This window comes from Pinus tabuliformis, chromosome 3_1, assembly GCF_031772625.1.
Source record: "Pinus tabuliformis cultivar Carrire ecotype Pingquan chromosome 3_1, CPIR1, whole genome shotgun sequence".
Lineage (NCBI taxonomy): Eukaryota > Viridiplantae > Streptophyta > Pinopsida > Pinales > Pinaceae > Pinus > Pinus tabuliformis.
Window position 1 is genome coordinate 44941774 of NC_142301.1, and position 26487 is coordinate 44968260.

The following is a 26487-nucleotide window of genomic DNA, read 5'->3' on the forward strand; positions in this document are numbered from 1 at the left end:
GCCTCCCTCATCTACTGCAAGACGTGACGGTGAGGGTATCACCACCACCTTCTCCAATGCTCTCATCCATCCTATCTGGGGATTTTGTTATATATTGATGCACTCTTTACTGGCTATTTTTCCCTTCATTGCTTTTGTTTTTTATTAGTTACAAAACACCAAGTTACTTTCTGTTTTTTTTTGTTTGAAAAATGCATCACATATATAAAGGCAAGCATTTACATCAATAAAGCTAAAGTGTGGAAGGGTATTGACAATGGAACTTATATCCTCTTCTTTTAAACTACTAATGCAGCAATAAAATCAGAATATGCCTGCATCTAGGGATTTGACTTCCTTTATTAGCAAGGTACTTTTGGCCAACAACTGCATACAGACCTCACCCCCCACATAGAACAGAAAATAGACAAAGAACTTACCTCATGGTAAAAAATATACCTACCACAGATTTTCCAAAGGGTAAATAGAGCAAAGATCCTTAGGCAATGCCAATGCCAATCCCAATAAAAGATGCATAAATAAAATAATTGCAATCACTCAATGAGCATTGAGGGTGGGGTTTAGTGCATGTCATTGATGCAAAATGGAATAACGCCGATTGGAATCATCTTATTGAAGAGGGCAACCACAACTCCAACCCTAATTACACCAATTGAATAATTGCGATCATGAATGAGCATTGAGGATTGGGGTTAACACATCATTGATGCAAAATGGAATAAAGCCTCTTGGAATCAAACTGTTGAAGACGGCAACCAAGGCTCTAACCCTAGTTATGCCAAAAATGTCTTGTCATAGCAATATTCACCCTATACATGCTCCCCTTGGGGATAAGCACAACGAGCCTTGTGATGGACAGTTAGTTCGAGAGGATCAAGCTAAACAGTGAGCCAAAGAATGTTGATGGTGTGCAACTAAATGTGATAGGTATTATCAAAAGAAGATGGCCTTTCTACTTAGATGATGGGCCTAGAAGTTGTTGATGATAATAGTGTTGAACAAGTACTTACACACAGGTCTAAGTGTCTAGACTTGTGGAAGTAGTCGAAGACCTTTGACCTTAGCAAATTACTTTAATTAAAGGATTATTAAAGTAGTTTCTTTTTATAAGAAAAAAGTGAGTTAGTCTAATGAAATGCAAGGGCTATTTGCATTACTGAATTAGATGAATCCCAACTATTGATCTTAAGTGAAGTTGAGATCTAATCTCAACCGTTAATCACTTTGGAGATTAGGGTTGTGGATTTGGCCTATAACTCATACTTATAAAAGAAATACCATGCTAAGGGAAAAGACACATCAAGTGAGCACAAGACATAGTGAGATAGTGATATCTCAGTGATTGGGTGGAGGAGGACATTTATCCAAGTGTGCAGATTCTAGAGAATAAAACAAAGGGCAGCAAGGGAGAAGGATCCAACAGCCAACAAGATTGAAGGATAGGATTTGAGGCTTTTATTAGCGTGAAAAAATCTAGGTTTTGTTGTTTGCAATTTTCCCCTGTTCTAATTTAATTTCCCAAGAAAGGAAGTCCTTATATTTCTACAAAACTAATGTTAATGTACAACAAATTTGAAAGGTATAATTTTCTGTGCATGTATATGAGATTGGTGTTATTTTGCTTTCGTTGTTTACCTTTTATTTACCTATTAAAATTCTCAGCAATGCTTTTATTTAGTAAATTTGCAGTTAATAATTTTTTAACAAGAAGGAATTTACTAGAGAATAAATTGGCAATAGTCAATGTTAGTGAACTTAACATGGTATTAGAGCTTGTACTCTGAGAGGGAGGCCAATTTTTGGGTTTTGCATAGATCAACTAGTGGTGATTTGGTGGACCAGGGAAAGAGGGAGGCTGTACCAGTCAAGGGTTTGGTGGATGTTTTGAAGGAGGACCAAAACACAAATCCGTGGAAATTTGTAGTAGATCTATTAGATTCGCAAGGATATCTTAGCAGATTATAAATCAACGACATTTTAATTCTTGTGGCTGTTTGAAGGAATAAGCACACGATCAAATTCTATCAGATCTAGGAATGGCAACAACCAGTCCCAAATTTGAAGATCGATTGGATGGAGTATCTAACTATATGTTCTGGAAGGCAAGGGTGACCTTGCTTTTAAAGGCGCATGATCTTCGGGGGATTACAGAAAAGACATCAAAGCCCATGGAGTGATCATGGATGTTGTAAAGGATCATTTGATCCTGCACTTTACAAATAAGTAGTTGGTTAGAGAAACTTTTAAGGCTCTAGTGGACCTGTTACAAAGTGATAATATGAACAAGAAGATGATCTTGTGGAACAAGCTCAGATCCATCCATATGTCTGTTTGATAACGTTACCAGCTACTTGATGAAGATCACCTAGATAAGGGATCAACTTGCAACCATTAGGGACAAAGTGGAGGAGACGAAACTCGTTAATGTGGCATTGTATGGGTTTACCAAGCTAGGGGAACCATTTGTTGTATATGTGCTTAGGAGAAACTTCCCAATTGGGAAAGGCTTTGGGATTATTGCATCTAGCAAGAAGCTTGGGAGGAGTCTAAGGCAAGCAGGCAAGGAGATGGAGAGAAGAACTTGGCCTAGTTAGTCTGGCCAAGAAGGGCAAAGGGAAGGGTTCCAAGGGTAATGGTGAGGCATCACATTTGGGGAAAAAGGGCACATGATCTTTGGGAGATTTCAAAAAAGACATCAAAGCCCATGGAGTGATCATGGATGTTATAAAGGATCATTTGATCCCACACTTTGCAAAGAAGTAGTTGGTTAGAGAAATGTTTAAGGCTCTAGTGGACCTGTTATAAAGTGATAATATGAACAAGAAGATGATCTTGAGGAACAAGCTCAGATCCATCCATATGTCACAGCCTGATAACGTTACCAGCTACTTCATGAAGATCACTTAGATAAGGGATCAACTTGCAACCATTAGGGACAAAGTGGAGGAGACGAAACTCGTTAATGTGACATTGTATGGGTTCACCAAGCTAGGGGAACCATTTGTCAAGGGTATATGTGCTTAGGAGAAACTTCCCAATTGGGAAAGGCTTTGGGATTATTGCATCTAGCAAGAGGCTCGGGAGGAGTCTAATGCAAGCAGGAAAGGAGATGGAGAGAAGAACTTGGCCTAGTTAGTCTGGCCAAGAAGGGCAAAGGGAAGGGTTCCAAGGGTAATGGTGAGGGATCAAATTTGGGGAAAAAGGGCTTGAGCAAACTCAAGTGCTTCTTTTGCCACAAGAATGGGCACTATACATCATAGTGTCTAGAGGAGAAGGGGAAGGGGAAATTGAAGCATACAACAACATTAACAGAGGTATTGCTCAACGAGTTTGCAATGAAGTTTGAGAATGACTTCCCATTGGTCTCCTATCTACCTACCAATACCATCACCATGAGTGCTTGGTACTTGGACAATGGTGTATCATGCCATACGAAAGAAGCACACGAGCTATTTAGTAGTTCGATGAAGAAAGGCTCAAGGGTTCATGTGGAGCTTGGTAGTGATGCCAAGTATGTAATGAAAGGAAAGGGAACCATTAAGTTCTAGCTCGAGTCAGGAGGAATGTTAGAGGTCGAGAATGTACTACATGTACTATATTTGAAGAACTTGCTATCAATTCAGTCGCGAAGGACAAAGGGTATCTAGTCATGTTTTAGAATGGGCAGGAGCTCATTTGTCTAGAGGATTCTAGCCCAAACACAATAGTGGCCATTGGGGTTAAAGAGGGCAACTTATACAAATTGAAGGGCAAAACTATTATGGCTTTGATACATGGTATTGACAACTTGTGCGAGTTGTGGCACAGGAAGATGGGACACATTATAGGGCATTGCCGATCTTAAGGGAGATTGTCACTAGTTTCCCAGATTTTAGTGTTGATTAGTAGGGCGTGTGCAAAGGGTGTGTACTTGGCAAGAATGCCAAGGTTGCTTTTCCAAATAGCTAAAGTAGGTTCGAGGGGATCTTGGATCTCATTCATTTAGAAGTGTGTGAACCGATCTAGTGGCATAAATTTAGGAAGTGATATATTGTCATGTTCATTGATGGTTATTCCAAGAAAACTTTTATCCTCATGAAGACAAGGATGAGGTCTTAAGTGCTTTCTGGGAGTTCAAGGCCTAGGTGGATAACCAGATAGGCAAGAAGATCAAGATCTTTAGGTTGGACATTGGGGGTGAGACTGAGTACACCTCCAATGACTTCAAGGATTTTTGCAAGGAGGCAGGGATCAAGAGGAAGACGATAGTCTCATACAACCCTTAGTAGAACGAGGTTGTGGAGAGAAAGACCCTGTCCATCATAGGAGTTGCTAGGGCAATGATACACGACCAGGATCTGCCTATGTTTCTTTGGGTAAAGGCGTGTGTATGTTCAAAACAAGACTCGTCACAGGATCTTGGAGGACAAGACTCCTGAGGAAGCAGACAGGGGTGAAGCTAGAGATCAGACACTTGAGCATCTTTTGTTGTCCATTATACATCCATGTGCCTGTGAGAAGCGGACGAATCTGGAGCCTTTAGGAGAGACGGGGATATTTGTTGGATATAATGCAACCTCAAAAGCTTACATGATCTTCATACTGGCATAGAGAGACAATTATGTGCAGAGATGTTAAGTTCGAGTAGAGCTTGGCATCTAGGAAGTCTCGTGAGTTGGCACCAAAATTGACAGAGGATGAGGAGTAGGAGGCTCCAAATGGAGAACAACATTTAGAGACTTCCTGTTAAAGGAATCAACCTTCAGGTGGGAGGAGTCAGTAACTCCTTCCATTTTTGTCAGGATGCCTAGGTGTTTGAGTAGACATTAAGAATGCTTAGGAGCACGTTGAAGGGGTAGCAAAGCAAGAGGTTTGGAGGAAAGCCATGGTGAAGGATGATGCTTAGGACATTGTGCCAGGATTGGGCGAGGGGAGCTAGTTCTAGGTGGCTTTTTAGGAAGTACCTTCCTCACTAAGAGGGAGTGTTAGTGATAGTAGCATTAGACAGGTACTTTCACATAGGTCTAAGTGTCTAGATGTGTGGAAGTCATCCATGACCTTTAACTTTTGAAAATAGTAGCGAAAAAGGTCCTTCTTTGACTTGTGCCTTATCTAAAGAGACCAAGAAGCAGTCTTCCTTAGCATGCACAAGTTCCTAAAAGTTATGAGCCAATTCCTAAAAAATAGGACGAGTTCCTAAAATTTATGGCAAACTCTTATACGTCAATTCATGAAGCAATTTGACTTATGCATGGAAATAGAAGGCTCAATTTGTTGTCTTCTGGTGCAAGTTATTTTTGGGAAAAGACAAATGAGTGAGTCTCAACTTCTAATTTGAGGCAAGATTAGTTGCATGAGTTAGTTAACTCATCAATCACTAGTTTGAGTTCCAAAAATAGAACTTGTCAGAATTAGCTAAATCTAAGTGCTTGTAAGGAGATCGAAGGCACAATTATATTCATTATTCTTGAGCACGAGTTTGTGCGGGAGCTTGTGGTGGGAAGGGTTGATTGATAGAGGATAATTCCTTGCAGAATGCCCTAGAATTTAGGAGTAATTCCTAAATAATAGGAGTCTCTATTGTGCTAGGATTTAGGAGAAATTACTACAAGGAAATAGGAGCTCAACCAGGCAAGTAAAAGAAGAAGCAGGATCAACATTCTTGCAAGGTGTTTCAAGCTAAGGACTAGCAGGGAGAATAAGTTGTTTTTTCTATTGAAACGGGACTGTGTTGTAAGAGATCTGTTGACCACTACGTGTCAACGACCCATAGCAGTACACCCGCTTTTTTCGTAAAAGGGATAGCGCTTGATCGATGTGTCTGTGCCATCCAGCGATCATCATCAACCTGATCATCATGTTATGATGTAAACCCATTCTGCATGTATATGATGTAAATAATCTCGGCAGATCTGTGTCATGTATGTAATTGCCTAGGTAAACCTACTTTTCTGGTGACGATTTACATTTCGGGAGGTTTTTTGTCTCACTGATCCATTCTCGAATTGTCAGCAGAGTTTTCCTTCAGTCTTACCCCAAAGCTGGAATGGATTTTATCACTGGGATCTTAGGTGAGTCCTAGTATTATAAATCGAGTCTATGTAATATTGATTTGGGAATAATCCTAACTATTTGGTTAGGTTATTTTATTACAAATTGCTTGGTCTACTGGATTATATTTGTGTCGCAGAAATGGGTAGTCCGTGAGGGTCTTTTACAAATGGGTTTTCTCCCTTATGATGTAAAAAATCTGAAAATCACGATATAAAGTGCCTTGAGGGTTGGAAAAATAATTTATCTCCTCATAGGTTAATTAATTATTTTTTCTGGCCAAAAATTAATTAAAATCCTAAGCTAGAAATTTAATTAATTCTAGGTCTTAGGTAAATTTAAATTCTCCAAAGGCAAAATTCGTCAGTCCTTAAAAATTAAATTTTAAGAGGTCTAGGGATTAAGGTAAATTAACTATTTTGATAAATTTTAAGCCTTTGATCCCTAGGGTCAAGTCAAAGTCAAAATTTTGGGGAAATTAATTCAAAAATTTAATATTTGAACTAATTAAAATGCATTTAATTGAAAAATTCGAATTTACCCAAATATTTAAATATTTCAACGGATGAGATTAAAATAAATTTTAATCCTCATCAACAGTCGAAACTGCTTTGACGAGGATCACTTGAACTAGCCGTTGGAGGATTTATCTTTAAATAGGAAGTCATTTGTAAGTAGAATCATCCGCGACCTTTGAGTTGTGTGCTAAGTGAAAAGCTCTTGTGTAATATTTTTCTGAATAATAAAGAAAGACTTTGGGGTTAATTTTTCGCCGGTGTTACTATTCATGGAAATATTGTAAGATGTGTCGTTTTCATGCGTAATTTTTTTTTATCCATTGATGATAGCTTTTGAAGAGTGATTTGAATAAAGGTATATTGCTTAGTCTCTGGGGTTTAAGTGATAATTTAAATTTTGAATGTAATAGCAAGTATCTCTATTTATTTGAATTTGCTTATCATTTTCTCGCTTTTTTTTGATGGTTGGATTGAGTTTTGTAGGAAAATCTTGATTTTCAGATCATCGGGCGTTCGGGGAAGTTTTCAGTTGGACCAACCAACTCTTGATTTTTGTTTTTTGAAGAGCCCAACTTAATTTGATCTCGGGCTTATCATAAGATTTTATTTGTGATGCATGAAGAGTTTTGAGCTATAAGCACCTTGTTTAAAATTTAAACTTTTAATTTTTTATGTGCGAAATTGATGAATCTGGCTGTTAAGAGCCTTTGATTATCAGAGTGGAGTTGGACTCACACTCCCCAGATTTGATAGATTTTCCATTCTTGTGCATAGATCTAAAAAGTTTTTGGGTTTTCTGACTTGGGTTTCTGGGGTTTTATTTATTTTTTGTATATTTGGGTTCTGGGTGTTTTTGTTTTCAGGTATAGGTTGCAAATTTGAAGGTGAATTTTTATTTGAAGCCAAATCTAAGCCCTGGAGGGTAAGATCTGGCCTCAAGATCATTTTTGCAGGGATTTTATCCAGATTTTTGCATTCTAAGGGTTTTAAAAATTTTTAAATCTGAAAATAATTTAAAATTTTAAGGGTTTCACTGGTAAGTCTTAAGTAGAAATATAACATCTTAATCTGGAAATTTCTTTTCGGTTCTTTGGCTACTTGTCTGTTGCCTGAGTTTTCAATTTCTCTGCTACAATTTTTTTTTTTTTTTTTAAAAGGCCCACATCGTTTCGTTGCTCCATCTCACTACCTCCTTAGCATATTTGCAAACAAGACTGCCTCGCTGCATTTTCTAATCACTCCGTTGCCTTATTCTGCTCTTACACGCAATCTTCTTTCCTCCAAACCGCAACCATCATTCCTAACCCGTAGCTCCATCCTCTCGCTCAGTCCTGATTTCTCTCCTCTCTGCGGCTTTCCCTCGCGTTCTCTCATCTCCATACGCTTTTCGCCATTACTCCAACAACTTGCAAAACCCTCTGCGACTATCCTCCATGCAGCGCCCTTCTCACCCTTCATTGCTTTCCTCTGTGCCCATTGTTGCAGCGCCTTCCTCCCCATGCCCTCTGACCTGCAAATAGGCTCTCGTAACTCCCCTCCATCTCCATTACCTCTCCGATGCCTGACCTACATTGACAAAAAAAAAACATTCGATTTTTATGTTTTATGTATGCGTTAGGTTAGGTATTATTTTTATTTAGTTTAGTTTAGGTTAGTTCGATTTCATTTCTTTTGAAATGTTAGTTAAATTCATTTTTTTTATTAATTTCAATTTTTTGTTTCGACTTTTATTTTTAATTTTTTTATTTGATTTGATTTTTTGATTTCATTTAAAAGAAAACTAAAATAAATAAATAAATTTTAAAAAGTTTTTTGTTTTTTTTTTTTGTTTTGTTTTGTTTTAAATCTTGTTACATCTGAATTTTTTCTTCATATTTTGTTTTTTATTTTTATTTTTACAAAATTAAAAATCATAAAAATGTCTAAAATGAAAAAAAAATAAATTTTGAAATCTAAAAATTTAAAAAGTCTAAAATATTTAAAAAAAAATTCATTTTTGTGACTTGAGATTACTAAAAAATTGAGGATTTGTGCTTTCACATTAAAATCTTTTAATTTGGCCTATGGCTCATTTAAAATTTTAATTTATTAGAGTCCTTCTGATTTTATTATCTTTTGTCACATTAAAAAAATTTAATTTCTTCATTTACCACATTAAATTAATTTCCTAAGGAACAATTGAATTGATTACATAAATTTCCTTGGTATCATTTTTGTGGTAATATTTCTCTATTGTCAGGTGCGATAAATGTTTTAAATTATATTCACTGTTAGAGAAAGATAATTTTGCTAGATTATCCCGCATGCTAAAGTTTTGGGCGTTTACATTAATCATTCATGATTGTCACTATTCGTCACATATTGGAAAATTGTTCTGGATAACTTGTTTTTACTTAATCTCTGGTTAACTGAACATAAAGGCATTGGTCTATAATCATTTCTATCTTGCTATTTGTGGTGGTGTCTTGGTTACATTAGCGTTTAATCTATTCATCCGAATTAATCAAAACTCATTTACATTCGTCAAGTTATCCATTTTTAAGTTCCTACAGCCTGTGTTCCACAAGCTTTTCTCATTCATTCACCTTAGGGACTACCCCTGTTGACTTGTCTAGGAGAGAGTCTAAACGAAGTAAGGATTAGAATGACAGCCCTTACCCTGAGCGTTGTCGCGGTGCCTAGACACTTTGTGCGACAACAAGATCCATTGCTCTAAATTTCTATCAATAAAATTCTCATGCAGAGGGTTTTCCTAGTTGGGTTCCCTAAAAAACTTGTGTTTTTGATATTGTATGATTGTGTTTATTCTTGTTCCTATTCTGCCGCAAATAAGTAGAGAAAATTTGTGTCCTAATGAAAAGAAACTAGCTTTCAAATTGTTCATTAGAGCAGTTGCATATTTTTGTGGATTTTCTATCTTAACCGTACCAAATTATTTTAATTAAAGAATTTATTGAAGTAATTGCTTTTTATAAGAAAATGTGGGTTTTGCATTAGTGAATTATTTGAATCTCAATCATTGATCTTAAGTGAAGTTGAGATATAATCTCAACAGTCAATCACTTTGGAGATTAGGGCTATGGATTGTTGAAGCTTGTGGTAGCTTTGGAAGGTCTTTTGCATAGGTTTGGTGTCTTAACACATGGAAGATGATTTATTGCCTCTTTAGGTGCTTGCTTGGTGGAGTAAGTGATTTATGCCTTCTTTCCTAAGTCTAACTTACGAAAAGTACAATAATTAAATTCAATTAAATAATTGTGGACTAGTAAGTCATTTTCTAAGGATAAATAATTTAATGATTTAAGTGACTTAGAAATAATCTTAATCATTGATCTCCAAGATCTTCTAGAAGGGAGATTAGAGTTAGGGGTTTGGGCTTAATGAGATTATAGAAGAAGCCTAATGAAGAGGTGAAGACACAACACAAAAGGAGAGAGGCAGCTACAACATTTTCGGGAAAACGATTTTCTCAAGGAGAGCGAATTCTCTGGAGTGTGAGGCTCAGTTCGACTGAGGAGAAGGAAGAAGAATACAAGGTTAATTTCAGGCTGTTTCCAGGAGGCCGATTTGCTGGGAATTGGAGAGGCCAAATTCCCGAATTGAGGAGGCATAGTTTCTGGGGTAACCGATTTGCCAGGGTTGAGTTCTGAGTGCGCAGAGGCTGATTTTTTGGTCAGAGGTGGGTGATTTTCTTTTGGCCAAATTTCTTCAGAGGCTGATTTCTAGTTTGGCTGATTTTCCTTGGGTCAAATTATTCCAGTGGGGCCGAGTTGCAGGTTCCAGTCACTGTATTTTTCTTTGTAAATTCTCTATGGGTTGAAACCCTGATTTTCCAGATTAATAAATGACAGAATTGTTGTGGGTGAATTATTTCTATTGCAATGTGTGATTGATCTCTTTGATTTATTTCTGCTGCATATATTTCTAGATGTTAAAATACCAGTGATTTTATTTTTTGGTAATTCAGGATTTATTTTGTTAATTAAATAAATTGTTGGGAATAAATAATTGCCGTGAGAAAATAAATCTGGGCTGGTATTAGGAGATTTAACATGGATTTGGCCAAGAACTCGAACTTATAAAAGGAAGGCCAGGCTAAGGAAAAAGACACATCAAGTGAGCTAAAGACACAATGAGATTGCGAGATATTAGTGATTGGATGGAGGACATTCATCAAAGTGTGCAGATTCCAGAGGAAGAGAACAAGGAGCAGCAATGGAGAAGGATCCAACTGTCAACAAAGTTGAATGACAGATTTCGAGGGTTTTATCAGCTGGAAAAATTCCAGGTTTTGCTGTTTGTAATTTTCTAGAGTGGGCATTTAATTTACTGGGAAGGGAAGCCCTTCTATGCTGTAAAACTAATGTCCATGGCCATCAGATTTGAGTGTATAATTTTGTGTGCATGTGTATGAGATTGGTGTTATTATGCTTCCATTATTCATGTTTTATTTACCTATTAAAAATGTTAGCAGTGCTTTTATTTAGTAAATCTGCTGTTAATAAATTTTTACAGCAAGGAATTTACTAGAGAATACATTGCGAGTATCTGAGGTTAGTAAAATTAACAGAAGTAAGGCATATCTGTGATACAACTACCTTGTGTTCTTTTACACCAAATAGGGTGTCTTGCAGAATGCCAACCTATGCTACTTCCAACCATGTTCCATTTTACCAAGTGAGCTCCCCTCTTTTTGTTCGAAAATAACTTATAAGTTATGTTCACACAGGTCTAACACCCTAAGGCAATAGCTCACACACATAGATAAACGATTAGTACATTGTGTTGGTAAGGACACCTTAAGGCTCACACATAAAGATCAAAAATTAGTACACTAGTGTTAATTTGGTTAAAACCTTCAAATAGTGAAACAATCCAAGGCCCTAGCCAACATGGCCACTAGAGGCAATATATTAATGCAAAAAGAAATTAGATTACATAAACATCTCTCACAATTTATCATAATCAAATGACCCTCTATGCTCTTTAAATAGAGATGATGGACCAATTGGGTGTTAACCCACAATTAAGTGCCATTAATGCTGACAAGAAGATGAATTGCCCAATCACTTTATGTTATGAATTGCCTGATCACTTTATGTTTAGAACATAATTGTGACCATCAAATTAGCTAATTACAAAATAAAATATATTACATGAACATTCGTCACAATCGATCATCAACAAATGGCCCTCTATGCCCTTTAAATAAAGACCATGGGCAATCGAGCATTAAGCCACAAATCAAGCGCTATTAGTATCAATGAGAAGATGAACTGTCTGATCACTTTATGTCTCAACATAATCGTGACTGTCAGATTAGTTAGTTAGAAAAGCACATTAAGGAAACATACTAAGTCATTTTGAGGCAATACATTAATGCAAAAATAAATTAGATTACATGGACATCTCTCAAGATTGATCATCAGCAAATGACCTTCTATGTTCTTTAAATAGAGATCATGGACCAATTGAGTGTCAAACCATGGAATAAGTGCCGTTAGTATTAACTTAAAATAGAATTGGAGGATTTGCAAAGGTGACAGGATAGGAGAAGCAGGATTTGCAAAGGTGACACAATAGGAGAAGGAGGTATTAGAGCCTACAACCCCTTAATGTCAACTTCCTGAACTTTTAACACTTCCAAACCATCTAGATACTCCTGAAGATAAATGAACTAGGGACCTGGAATAACTAGGGATGTGGAATAGGTGGGGGAAAGCAATAATGTCACATAAGTCAAAGATCCCATGCACTTTGCCAACTTTCTGATTGGTTATATATTCATTATGATAAACGGTTGGTTTAAATGTTCCTTTCCTTTAGTGAATGAATGCATTTAACAGTAAACAGTATGATATTTCTGTATACGCGTTCTTATTTGACTAACATCTGAGTATAAATGACAACCAGAATTCTATGCAACTTAGAAGAAATATATAGTCCTTTCATCAGAAATAAAACAGGCTATCATATATGCAGTAAATGATTTGCAGCTCTTACTAAAAACTGGTTATGAATGCCAGCCTTAGAGGCCTTGTTTAAAAGACTATTTCATACTAGACTTTTATAATGGTATAGTCTTCCCTGCAAGAATTGCAAACTCATTTTTCACAGATGGTCAATCATGAAAGGAGCTTGACCCACCCTTACGCACTTGAGCAATCAATAGGGTTTGCTGGCACCTTGTAAGCACTATACAATAATCTGGCCAAAGTGTACATCTGCCAAACCCCACACAGGCAAGGAACATGCCTGCCAGGATTTGAATCTGTGTTATGGTCACAATAACCTCTCCAAGTTGCTGCTAGTTCACAGCCTAACAGACCCATTGCTTTTAAGCTGTGTCAATCTCTGGTTGTCATTTATTCTCAGATGTTAGTCAAATCAAAACTTGTTTATGGAAAAATTATTTTGTTTACTGTTAAGTGTATTACTTTCATTAAAGGAAAGGAAGAATTTGTAATAGTTAACGGGTTTCGTATTAAGCTGTCTATAGGATCTGAAATTTGACCACAGTTTCAAAACTTATTTATGGAAAAATGATCTTGTTTACTGTTAAGTGTATTCCTTTCATTTAAGGAAAGGAAGAATTTGTAACCGTTCTCGTATTAAGCTGTCTACAGGATCAATTTCCTTGAAATTTGATCACAGTTCCACTTTGATTTGATATTTCTCTGTATTCAGAAAAATGGGGATTCAATCTTTAATTCTTTGACATTGTTTATAATTGTTGTAACAGCTATTTATCACAGTTAATTTGAGACTAATCAGAAAGTAACTTGGCATTTAATTGCCTCTTATCAGAGTTTTGTTTTGTCGTTTTAATTGGTTGAGCCTAGAATTCTATCTTCATCGTTTAATTAGGTTTGTTTTGCTTCAGAGAAGCCAGCCTTTGTGTATAGGATTATGTGCATATGCAATTTGCTTAATTGAATAATACATGGCTTATGAATTTCATTTTTGTCACTTGTATACGCATGTTGAAGAGGTAGTTCTTGTGGTGCTTGCAACAGGGGTTATCAGCTGGTCTGTTAAGACAGGCAACCTATACAACAGCACGTCTTGGATCATTTAGGTATTTTCTGATACATCTTTTTGTGATTGCTTGAGTTTGTTCTTTGCTCATTTTTGCTCTCAAACATTGCCATGAATAAGTTAGTTAGAGGTTTTGTTTTTGATTGAGTAGTTTTTAGTATTTATGACTTGAATGTTCTAGAGACACCACTTGTAACTTTTATTTGTTTTGAGGAAATTTAGAATTCATTTTCTTTCAAACAGAAACCTTGTCCTGAGCTTTTGTTTTCAAGTTGGGTGGTTGCTCTAACTTTTTTCCTTTGTTTTTTATTTCGAGCGTAATAAGAATTTGTTGTCTTTCAATTTAAATTTCACAGCACAAATTTAAAGCCCATCATTGATGGCCCTGTAATTTGCCTTTAATTTGCGTGGGTGCTTCATTTTGTAAAATTTAATTGACATTCACTATAACCTGCAAACCCTCCAGTGTGTAAAATTTAACTGATATTTGTTGTAAGCTGCATACCTATAGCTGTGTAGGCACCTGCACACATATCACCACATCGAAACATCAAAGGCATGTCGAAAAATTCTGATAGAGCTCACGCAGAGATAAAATTAGGCTGTACTTACATCTTTTGGCGCCAGCCCTCCCTTATTTGGCATTTACAGTGAGCACTACTTACTCTCTTTGTTAACCCTTGAACTCATGCCAGATTTGTATTGAAGTTCAACGAATGGCAGACCTAGAAAACTGCAGCTATCTCTAGCAAAACCCAGAAAGCTTCAGCAATCTCTAGCAAAACCCAGAATTACCCAGAAAATCTTTAACCACAAATTCTCTTAAGAACTGTCCTTAGTGCAAATTTTCAGCTTCTTATGCCTCCCAGCTCTGATACCATGAAGAAAAACTACTTGTGAAAACTGAAAATTAAATTTGCAATTTCACCACAAGATCTTAAAGACATTAGCTGAAAAATTAAATGCACATGCAGATCAAAGGGCACAGGCTTTTTTGGTCAAGGACCAGGGAAAAAACCACGGGGAAAACCCAGAAAGTCTGATTTTATTTCTACTACTCGGAGTAAATTTACACAGCAGAATTTATGGAGAAATTACAGCATTTAATGAAGGTGCAGACCTGACTGTACAGCCTTGATACTCCTGCTTTAGATGCTGCTGATGTCACTTTGTACGGCTGCTAACGTCACCTGTACGGATGCCTCAATTTTCATGCCTGAGCTCCAGCGTAAAATCCTCCCTCTCCAACTCAGAAATTCAGCCCTCCAAGGAAGTCTTCAAACCCTCAGCTCTCTCTCCTCATCATCTCATGAATCTCTCATGAATGAATGATTTGATCTCCTCTCCTCATAAATAACCAGATCTCTCTCTTCATCATCTAACCCTCAATTTGCTTTTATAGGCTCTCATAAGGAATCAATGGCTCAGATCAATTCTTAATTGATGGTTGAGATCATGATCCATGTCATGCTCACATGGATCCCAAAAATTCACTTTATGAGAAAACACACTTGTGTTTTCTTAAAAGCACACTTGTCACCTTATAAAAACACTTTGACTTTATTTCTCATAAAATCACTTTGTGGGTCCTCTTTGCCCCTTTCACTGTAATGCAAGGCCAACATTAAGGTGGGCATACACACTTTCTAAGTTTCCAAATCTCAACACTCCCTCTTACTGAGGAAAGTGTTCTTCACTACTCCCATTTTATCTCTGAAGTCGATTGCTTGCCTCTTGGCAAAGACTTTGAACTCTGTAGCCAAGTCCCTCTTACTCATGTTCTCATACACTCAGTGCTCACATGAATGCCCCTCGCTTTCTCTCCATGCGCTTCTCACACACAATTAATGCCCTGCCACTTTTAATGTCCCATTCATGCTATCAGTGCTCACATGAATGCCCCTCTCTTTCTCTCCATGCGCTTCTCACACACTTAATTAATGCCCTGCCACTTTTAATGTCCCATTCATGCTAGGCATTCCTAGTATGACGAGGATCTCCTGAGTGACACAAGCTCAACAAAGGAGTCATGCCCTATGTTTGAAAGCCTGGTGTGCAGTCTGCCAGGGGTGATACCCCTTTCAAATTTGCATACAGTTGTCATTATCAGAGGGACAGTTACAAATGTTTTTGCAAACCAAAACATCATATTCTATAGAGGGGTCTTCACTTCTATTGGACAGCCTGGCTTGCACTCAGCCAGGTACACTGCCACTTTGGACCTCGTCATGACTTTACAGAGACGTCACTATTCTAGATCAAATTACAGCAAGTAATGGAAAATGAATAATACATGGAAGTGTCTAGTTTATTGAACTTGCTCTGAAATTAATTATTGCACTTTAAGTCATCAATTTTTGATAAAAAATTGTCTACTTGAATCTTCTTAGGACATGTTCTCAATTTTCAACAGACATTCAGCTGAAACCTGACCAAACTGTTTTCATTTTGTTGGGATTTGATTCCTTCAGAATGCTATGCTCCAGGATAGATATTGTTTTGGTCCCCACTGGAAATGTCAGTCCAAAAGGGAAATTGTTCTCACATTTGGAATCTATATAATAAGGGCATTTCACATAACAGGGTTTAATTTTGGGACTAGAGTCTGATGTTTCCTCTTAGACAGTAGTGTTTACAGTTACGAAATGTCTTACATAAAATATAGAAGCATTAGTTTCTAAATTCTAAGCATCATCATCTTCCTATTAGCGGGAATCTGCTTTGTGATTCCAAGGGAGCTGAGAGGTGGCTCAACAATGAGCATTTGATTGCATGGATGCTAATAGGGAACCGATAAGAGGCACACCTCACATCTGGATAACAGGGTATATTTTGGGACCAGAGCCTGGTGTTTCCTATTAGTAGGAACCTGCTTTCTGATTCCAAGGGAGCTGAGAGGTGGTTCAACAATGCTAGAAGGGAGCCATAAGAGGCACACAAACTAGATGCAAATTATGGATGTTTTGAAGACCCTATATATGAAAGTCTATACTTTAGGCAAACATCCAACTAAGTAAAGATGGGATCATATTTGTCTCTATTTTGATTTTATCAGTTGAATTTCAGTATATACGTATGTCATGAACATTGGACTTACAGTCCACCCAAATCCATTTAATCTAGTGAGTTATATATCCTTGGTGCAAATGTAGAATTTCAGGCCCATTTTGTATGATATTTACGTTCTAGTAACTGCTTTTTCATTTTATGAATAAGATGCTGGCTGCTGCAGGATATTGACAAACAAAGCAATAGCAGCTAATGATGGGAAACCTCTACCTCTCTATCAGAAGGCTCTTTGTGGATTGACAGCAGGAGCTATTGGGGCATGTGTTGGAAGTCCCGCAGATTTAGCTCTCATCCGCATGCAGGCAGATGCAACTTTGCCTGCTGCCCAGCGGCGGCATTACAAAAATGCATTCCATGCACTATACCGTATTACTGCTGATGAAGGGGTTCTAGCCCTATGGAAAGGGGCGGGTCCAACAGTTGTCCGAGCAATGGCCTTAAATATGGGCATGCTTGCTTCTTATGATCAAGCTGTAGAATTTTTCAAGGACACCATGGGCCTTTCTGAAGCTACAACTGTGGTTGGTAAGACTCATTTAGATTCCTTTCTTGTTATGCTCTCTTTTGTTAGTGAAGGTTTCAAGAGCTCATTTGTTAAAAAAGGGACATGTGTGCCTGGTGCTTAAGCATTTCCTTTTTGTATAAGAATCAATGAAGGAATTGCAATATATTGATCCATTTCATTCAGCTGGTAAGCAGAATTGTTTGTTGGTTTACTCAATTTGTTAGGGGACAAAAATACTTGGAATGTAAACGAGGAAAAAAGTAAACAGTAGTAGATTTCTTAAATAATTGTAAAGCACTGCATAATAGATCCAAGTGCAAAGAATGCAGATTTGTTTGAATCCATCTTGCCTTTATGTCGATTTATTTTTGTTATGTAGTTCATTTGTCTTGCGATGTACATGATCCTATACTTATATACTGCCTTGTGTTGCAATGTTCCACAATTGTTCATTACTGGCATGCTAAATTTTGTACGAGTCCTAGTGTTTATTACGAAATAATTTATTCAGAGCCACCCATCCAGGCAAGGTCAGTGTGCTGAAATGGTGAACTTTTTGTTATGTTATTTATTTTTTTAAACTGTTTTTGTTTTTGATTTGTGTAATGCAGGTGCAAGTGCTGTTTCTGGTTTTTTTGCATCTGCGTGTAGTCTGCCCTTTGATTATGTGAAGACTCAGATACAAAAGATGCAACCCGATGCCAGTGGGAAGTATCCATATACAGGCTCCATGGACTGTTTTGTGAAAACATTCAAAGCAGGGGGACCATTTAAGTTCTATACTGGGTTTCCCGTTTATTGCATTCGAATTGCTCCCCATGTCATGGTAATGCTTTTGGAATCTGTTGTTTATGTTGTTCCTAAAAGATGGTTACTGATACATTGAAATTTGGAACATGTTTTCTTATCAATTTTATGCAATTTGGTTGCAGATGACATGGATATTCTTAAACCAAATTCAGAAGTTTCAGAAATCTATTGGGCTGTAAGACTTCTTTTGGCTTGAGGAAGAGGCGGAATATTTTTGTCTTCGATCGTAGGAAACATTATTACCTGTTTCTCCTTTTTCACCTTAATTTAGTTGACCCGGCAATGCACTCTTGGTTCATATTAAGGGCCTCATGTTTTCTTTTCGCCTTTGATGTTTAATTTTGCACATCCATTTCTTTTACCAGAGTAACTGCCATAAGATAATATGCTACATAACAGTGTTCTAATAAGAAATTTTTGGTTAATGTGCTTGGATAGGGGTTGGTCTGTAGGCGATACCATTTATAGATTTATTCTTGGACCACCAGGCACATGCCTCGAAATTGATTTTTTTGAATAAATTAGTTCACTCAGACCAACTACGGAAAATCTTTAATGCTATCTTTTTGTGGTGCTTTCTAATAAAGCATAGCCTAAACATGATTTTTGATATACGAGGCGGTTTTAGTATTTTGTGGCATGTATTTGAGTGCTTTGTTATCAACTCTCCTTCTGCAGTGCTTTGAAACATGGGCTCTTCTAAAGTGCGGTTAATTTTCCATTGCAGGAAGAAAAATAAATTTCAAATCGGTTCTAAACAGAAATGATAAATGATAAATCACTCTAGTGGTCCATTTATTATTTACATATGATTATCAAGGGCTTTTTACAATTCTTCATTTGGAAAATGTGTTTAGATTTTTACTGCTAGTGCTTTATAGTTTCTACAGTAATTATATATTCTTAGTTGTGCCGTGTCTAGTATGATATTCCATCCTGCAACAGCGGGATACCGTTTTTATTTTTATTGAGAAGCAATTAAGCTACGTGTTTTGAGTAAGGTCTTTGATATTCAGTGAATGCATCGTTACCAGCATTAGTAGCTGAAAATAGGATGCTAAATGTCACATGCTAAATTTAATTAGACTTTGATGCTTTGAGCTTGCATATTTATACAAAAACCATTCTGTTTTAACTAATGTAACATGAACGAAAAACTATTACGTTTTAACTTAATGTAACATGAAGATTGGTTCTTGATAAATAATTATTTAAGAAGTCAAGTCACTGGCAGTGAAGAGCAAGTTCTATAAGTTTGCACCACTAAATATACATTTTTAAAGTTTGCATCACCAAATATATATATTTTTGGATTCATGGAGAAATCTGCTGGGCACTTTCCCGTATTCTGAGGATGGTACTTAGCATAAACTGGATTTTTCAGGGCTTAAAGATGGTTTTATCAATATTCATTAAAAACTTAAAAATTGGTGGAATTGATAATAAGGAAGAGAACACAATTCTCAATTATTGAGAATAACGACAACTATGTGTTATAAAAGTATGGATTGATTTTGGAAAAAAAGGTTTGGACTTTATGATATACAAACTCTAATAAATGTTTACTAAGTTTTTTTTGCATGATATAGATTTCTTTGACAATGTTTACTGAGTTTTTTTGCATGATACAGATTTCTTTGACATGTGAGGTGAGGAGATAGAGATTTAAAGGAGATAAATTTGTTAAAAATGTAACGGTTACCATAAATTCTATTAATAATTACTCCACAATTTTATCTCAATCTTTCTGAAATTAATTCAGATCTTAGTTTTATAACTAGTCAACATGTGGAAAATTTATGAACTTATTAAATACACATTCCTAGCAAATGTGAGGCTGGCTTACAAAAGGGGGGAGAAAGACGCAATGATGAGGAGCTAACAAACTACCTTTATAAAATGCGGGGAGAAAAACATGGGGCGAGAAAGAAGCTTGATGAGGAGGGCTACCAAGCTACTTTATAAGATGGACACATCAAATTCAGAGTGTCCAGTAAGGAAGATCGACAAAATATACTAAAGAAAGAGGAAGAAAGAAATAATGATATTATGTGGTAGCCTTTTATAAATGTGGGCCAAACAATGATATGCAGCATCAAATTCAAAGTGTCCAGCAAGGAAGATGGAGAAAGTATACACTATGACATTCAAAGAGTCCAGTAAGGAAGATGGAGAAAGTATACACTATGACAGTGTATGCATAGTGTAGGGAGAAAGTATACACTATGACATTGTTGATCAGGACAAAGCTAAATAAAAGGAATATCGACAAACAAAATATATTAAAGAAAGGGAAAGAAAGAAGTAATGATGAGCAGTTGCCAAACTAACACAACATATTATGTGGTAGCCATTATATAAATGGCCCAAACAATGATATGCAGCATCAAATTCAAAGTGTCCAGGAAGGAAGATGGAGAAAGTAGGGTAGATGGAGAAAGTATAAAGTAAGGAAAATGGAAAAAGTATAGACTATGACATTGTTCACCGGGACAAAGCTAAATTAATTCCAAAGTGTCCACTAAGGAATATGGACAAAATTAGTGGACAAAATATACTAAAGAAAGGGGAAGAAAGAAGTGATGATAAGCTGCCAAACTAGCCAAGTGGTGGCCTTTTATAGATGGCCCAAACAATGATATGCAACATCAAATTCAAAGTGTCCAGTAAGGAAGATGGAGAAAGTATACACTATGACATTGTTGACTGGGACAAAGCTGAAAGTATACACTATGACATTGTTGACTGGGACAAAGCTGAAAGTATACACTACGATATTGTTGCTAAAAGTATACACTATGACATTGTTGATCGGGACAAAGCTAAATTTTGTAACAAGGATATTTAAATCTGGCATTGTAAACATTAAGGATTTTGGAGTTCAAAATACAATATTGTAAGGAAAAAATATTTGGCAATATTAGAATTATACAAGTTATGTTGAGATTTAAGTTTATGAGAAGGTTGACTGGGACAAAGCTGAAAGTATAGACTACGATATTGTTGCTAAAAGTATACACTATGACATTGTTGATCGGGACAAAGCTAAATTTTGTAACAAGGATATTTAAATCTGGCATTGTAAACATTAAGGATTTTGGAGTTCAAATACAATATTGTAAGGAAAAAACATTTGGCAATATTAGAATTATACAAGTTATGTTGAGATTTAAGTTTATGAGAAGGGACAAAGCTAAATTTTGTAACAAGGATATTTAAATCTGGCATTGTGAACATTAAGGATTTTGGAGATCAAAATACAATATTGTAAAAAAAAACATTTGACAATTTTAGAATTATGCAAGTTATGTTGAGATTTAAGTTTATGAGAAGCTTTGTTAAAATCCAGTTTTATATAGAATGTATGTTTGATGCAAAAATGGTCACTTGGTATAGAAGTAATGCCCGAGGGTGATGTTATTTTTGTTAGATTAAGTTAAAAGCAGCTAACTCAATTTCAGAGTAAGTTTTACCAATCTATTCAAACAAAGGTTATGTTAGCAATCAATGAATTGATATCTCTAATTTTGCATGTTAGTTTGGACACTGGAAGCTTCTAATAGATAGTGAAATAAGGAAATTAAGAAATAAATTTTTGTATGCGTTTATGAAGTAGATAGTGAAATAAGCAGATTAAGAAATAAATTTTTGTATATGTTTATGAAGGTTTTTGGTTTAGAAATTGGGCAGAAAGCATACTAGCTTACTGATAGTTGATGTCATTAGATGCAAGGAATATCCATTGTTTGCATGCGCTTTAAAATAAACATTTTTCATTCTTTTAAAACATATCCAAATATGTATATGGAATGTGATAAGGTTTTATTAGATATGTGCATTATATAAGGAATGGGAAAATTGTCATGGTTGACATGATATTTTATATTGGTTCAAGAAACTTTTGAATTATAGGACATCTGAATGCCTTCACATTATTGCCTTCAGAATGCCCTTGGTTGGTTTATGTGACTGTTTACTTCTAAGGTTAGTGAACCCCTCAATTGGTTTCTCTCACTTTTCACTGTAGTACAACTTGAGTGGACCTAATGGTTAAGAGCATGTGTTTCCTCTTGGTCACAAGTTTAGATTCAAAGGGGGCTAGAGTATGTACACCTCCGTAGACTTTTAATAGTCAAATCATTGCATGGAGGTGGGTCCCTTGTCCCAAAAACAAGGAGGTCTCATACACTAATTTGGTATTTGGCTTGGCCATGACCCTAGAATTATATTATTATTATTATTAATTAGCAGCCAAATTTTCTTTAGACATGAGCTCAAGGTTCAATGGTGATGGTTATGAGAATTAAACAAAATGAAATAATGTGAATTCAAGGGAAAAAATAGTCACATTCCTAATTAAGCACATTGACACACAACGTACATAATATATATATATATATATATATATATATATATATATATATTTCTGTAAGTATATATCCAAAGATGGTTTAATAAATTGGTCACACACAAGTAGTTTTCTCTTGAGGGATGAAATTTTAAGGCCTTGACTGTGGCTACTTGCTCTATGCTAGGAGTGCAAAATGGCAATGCCATCAGTTGGTTGAGAAAGGATGTAGGCAAGAAGAAGTTGGTTGGGAGTAGAGTCAATGACACAACTAGTCCTTGATGTCAAGTGAATGGGATCAAACTTAGTTGACTAGGATCTCTAGGTTGGGAGCACAGATAACAAGCTTTGTTAGGCCAATGTAGCAAAATATGCCAAGATTCTCAAGAAATGGGTTATGAGAGATAAAGTGGGATAAAGAGTCATTTGTGAACTCCATGCCTAGGAAGGAGCAAGTTGAGAGATGGTTGATTTTAGTGAAATGGGTTGGAATAGAGGTGAGAATGTAATTGTCAAGTGTGAGCATAGTGAGACAAGTACAATAGAAAAGGGAGCGAGGTATGATTTTCTCTATTGGGAATACCAAAGGGGAACAATAGAGACAAAATCTTTTGACATTCTTATAGGTTGTGTATTGCACCCATTGCCACATGCTTTTACAAGTGAAATGTGAATTATTGTTTCTAGTGTAACTAAATTTGAAAAATGTAGTTGAACAAATGAAAAGCCTCCAGATATGATGAATGCAACATCAAAAGGTTGAAGTTTATTTTCGCCATTGTTGCAAGAGAATGGATCTAGATTTGGGTTGACATTGCTCAAAAAGAAAAAGGAAGAGAGAGTGAGAGAATTTGAGCATAAAGGAATCTCCATTTCTCTTCTTGTCTACATATCTGTAAATCCAATCAATTATGAAGTAGCTAGATCTTATAAGAACTTTTCAACCCTTTATGTAAGGTACCATGAAGGATTTCCCCAAGTTAGGATAGTTTGTCCTCTTATTTTCTTTATCTAATCAATTATCCCGTTACATTATCACAAATAATTTGTATTCACATTAAAATGTCTTTTACAGTGTTATCATGGTATTACATAAGCGCTTGTCGTCCCTAGCGCACTGGAACATCCGACACTGTAAAAATACAATAGAGAAGAGATAATAAAAGATTCATTGAAGGATAGTGTGAACCCAATTAATATTTTCATTATTGTCTAAATACATATGACACGTGATTTCGACTATTGAGCTTTTCTTTTATGGATTTGCAACTTTGCGACTTTGTTCTATTGTTGGTTGTGCAAAACATGTTATTAATGACAAAGATTAGGTTTATAATGGGGAGAAATAATTGAGATTCTAGTCATATCATATGATTTTATATAATTGTGTTTTATGATTGCCATAAATAATTGAATTCACCTTGTAGTGAAAAGGGATCTCTCTATTTAGGACTCCATAGTTATTTGGTGGTATTTTGCCATTAATTTATGGGTATATTCATAATGTGAAATTGGTTTAAAGACAAGAAAATAAGATAAATTCATCCTGTATGGGGTCATGTTCAGTAGAAGTTTCCTTATTTTGGTATTAATTCTAAGGCTAGATAGTCCCTTTTCAACTTAATTTATATCCTCTTTACATTAACAATTATGTAAATTGATTTTGGGTTTTGGAATGACGATTGAGAAGAAGAGAATGGTGAAGTTGACTTCAATACTCTTACATTAAAGTATAACATTCATGTAGGAATTTATAGGGTAAGTTCCTCAGACAGAACACCAAAGGACACCGCTCACAACCAGATCGCAGATCAATACACCAGTATTTTTGACGTGGTTAAAACCCTCAAAGAGGGAAACAGTCCACAGCCTGAGCCAACGCGGCCACTTCAGGCAATTTATTAATAAAAGAATGAAAATTTACATAAGCTTCTCTCATAGACGGATTACCCTACAAATGACCCTCCATGCGCTTTAAATAGAAATCATGGACCAATCAGGTGTCAAGCCACGGATCAAGTGTCGGTAATACCAAGGAGAGAATGAACTATCGGATCACTACATATCGTGACCGTCGGATTGTAAGTTACAAAATGTACAAGGTAAAGAAACACAATTTACCTAACTCTATACCTAACTCTATACTAGACCAAGTTGTACTTAACTATTTCCTATGTGTTGGAATATCCTAACATCCCCCCTTAAGAACAACTTGGGATAGGATTGAAGGATTTACAAATATGACACAATAGGAGAAGGAAGGAGGCACTAAAGCCTATCCCCCCTTAGTGACAACTTCCTGAACTCCAACCATAAATCGAAGTTTAGTGAACTTCGCCTCTGTGAGAGCCTTTGTAAAGATGTCTGCAACTTGATCATCTGTTGAACAATATTGCACTTCAAGAACATGGTCATGGATGAGCTTTCTGATGAAGTGCATGTGCAGTTCAATGTGTTTGCTGCGCTGATGTTGGACTGGATATTTGCATAGCTGAATGGCACTTTGATTATCACACCAAAGTGTAGTCAGATGCTGCTGCTGAAAGCCAAACTCTGACAGGATCTGACGAAGCCACAAGGCTTCCTTACTAGCTTCTACGGCACCACGATACTCTGCTTCTGCTGATGAAAGAGAAATGGCACCTTGTTTCTTGCAAGCCCATGTAATAGGTCCTGAACCAAGAGTGAACACATAACCGACAGTAGACTTCCGATCATCAGGGTCACCAACCCAATCAGAATCAGTGAAACCAACCAATAGAGGAGCTGCTTCGGCACTGTAATGAATCCCAAATTGAACTGTACCTCGAACGTAACGAAGTATTCTTTCAGCTGCTTTCCAGGTTTGCCGTTACACCAAAACCCACAGGTGTTGGTAAATGTTACAAATCAGTAACTAGGATCCCCAGGGTGGAAATTACAGATTCCATAGAGGTGCGGTGATTCTTCCAACACCTCTCCTCAAACGCAACTAGGGGGAATCGAACCTGGGTCCAGGCTCTGATACCATGTAGGAATTTACAGGGTAAGTTCCTCAGACAGAACACCAAAGGACACTGCTCACAACCAGATCGCAGATCAATACACCAGTATTTTTGACGTGGTTAAAACCCTCAAAGAGGGAAATAGTCCACGGCCTGAGCCAACGCGGCCACTTCAGGCAATTTATTAATAAAAGAATGAAAATTTACATAAGCTTCTCTCATAGACGGATTACCCTACAAATGACCCTCCATGCGCTTTAAATAGAAATCATGAACCAATCGGGTGTCAAGCCACGGATCAAGTGTCGGTAATACCGAGGAGAGAATGAACTGTCGGATCACTACATATCGTGACCATCGGATTGTAAGTTACAAAATGTACAAGGTAAAGAAACACACTTTACCTAACTCTATACCTAACTCTATACTAGACCAAGTTGTACTTAACTATTTCCTATGTGTCGGAATATCCTAACAATTCATGAATATATTAAAATTTTAATATTAACTTAGTTGTGCTCCATTTCCACCTTCACAGAGACATTCAAAATTGGAACATAATGGATTGCTTAGCCATTAGAAATAAGAACCTTTCCAAGCCAATAGACAAACAAATCAACAAAGGGATGCATGCCAACAAACATGGCCAAAAGCTCCAACTAAGGTAACTAGCGTGCACCTGACTACCTGATAATGTGCTTGAACCACAATGTTATAGGTGAGAAACTATAAAACATAGTGGACTACACCATTAAAGTTAAATAACAATCAAACATATTTTAATACCAAGTTTTAGTGAGAATTCAAGGAATTGATAATAGATTTGACAGAAGATAATTATGCAAAGAGGGAAGATGTGCATCCAATTAATATATCATGGTTAGTTGAAACCTCCTTTACACATGCAATTCAAAAAGAATTATTTTGAAATTCCCCACAATTGGATAAGTTCTCAACTTCTCACTATGTTTCTCTTTCTATGTATTACTATAGGAACCATGTGCTATATTTTCAGAAGCCATAAACTTCTTTTATTTCTTACATCATACGGCATTTTATATATATACATTAAGATCCATCATTCAATCGTATGATATTTTTACAACATCATCTACCTATTAGGCTATAATATCATTTGTATAGAATTCACGTAGATAAACATAAACATTCCACAATAACTAATAC

General features: G+C 36.3%; 1 protein-coding gene across 1 annotated transcript in view; it reads left to right on the plus strand.

Moving 5' to 3' along the window:
* LOC149185687 (mitochondrial dicarboxylate/tricarboxylate transporter DTC-like) overlaps positions 1-18600 on the plus strand; it is a 41248-nt gene extending 22648 nt beyond the window's left edge. The window contains exons 3-6 of the mRNA XM_089410775.1: positions 13565-13626; positions 16819-17180; positions 17772-17986; positions 18093-18600. Coding sequence (XP_089266901.1) covers positions 13565-13626; positions 16819-17180; positions 17772-17986; positions 18093-18149 — 696 coding nt within the window. The 3' untranslated portion in view covers positions 18150-18600. The remainder of the gene's footprint in view (positions 1-13564; positions 13627-16818; positions 17181-17771; positions 17987-18092) is intronic.
* The last annotated feature ends 7887 nt before the right edge of the window (positions 18601-26487 follow it).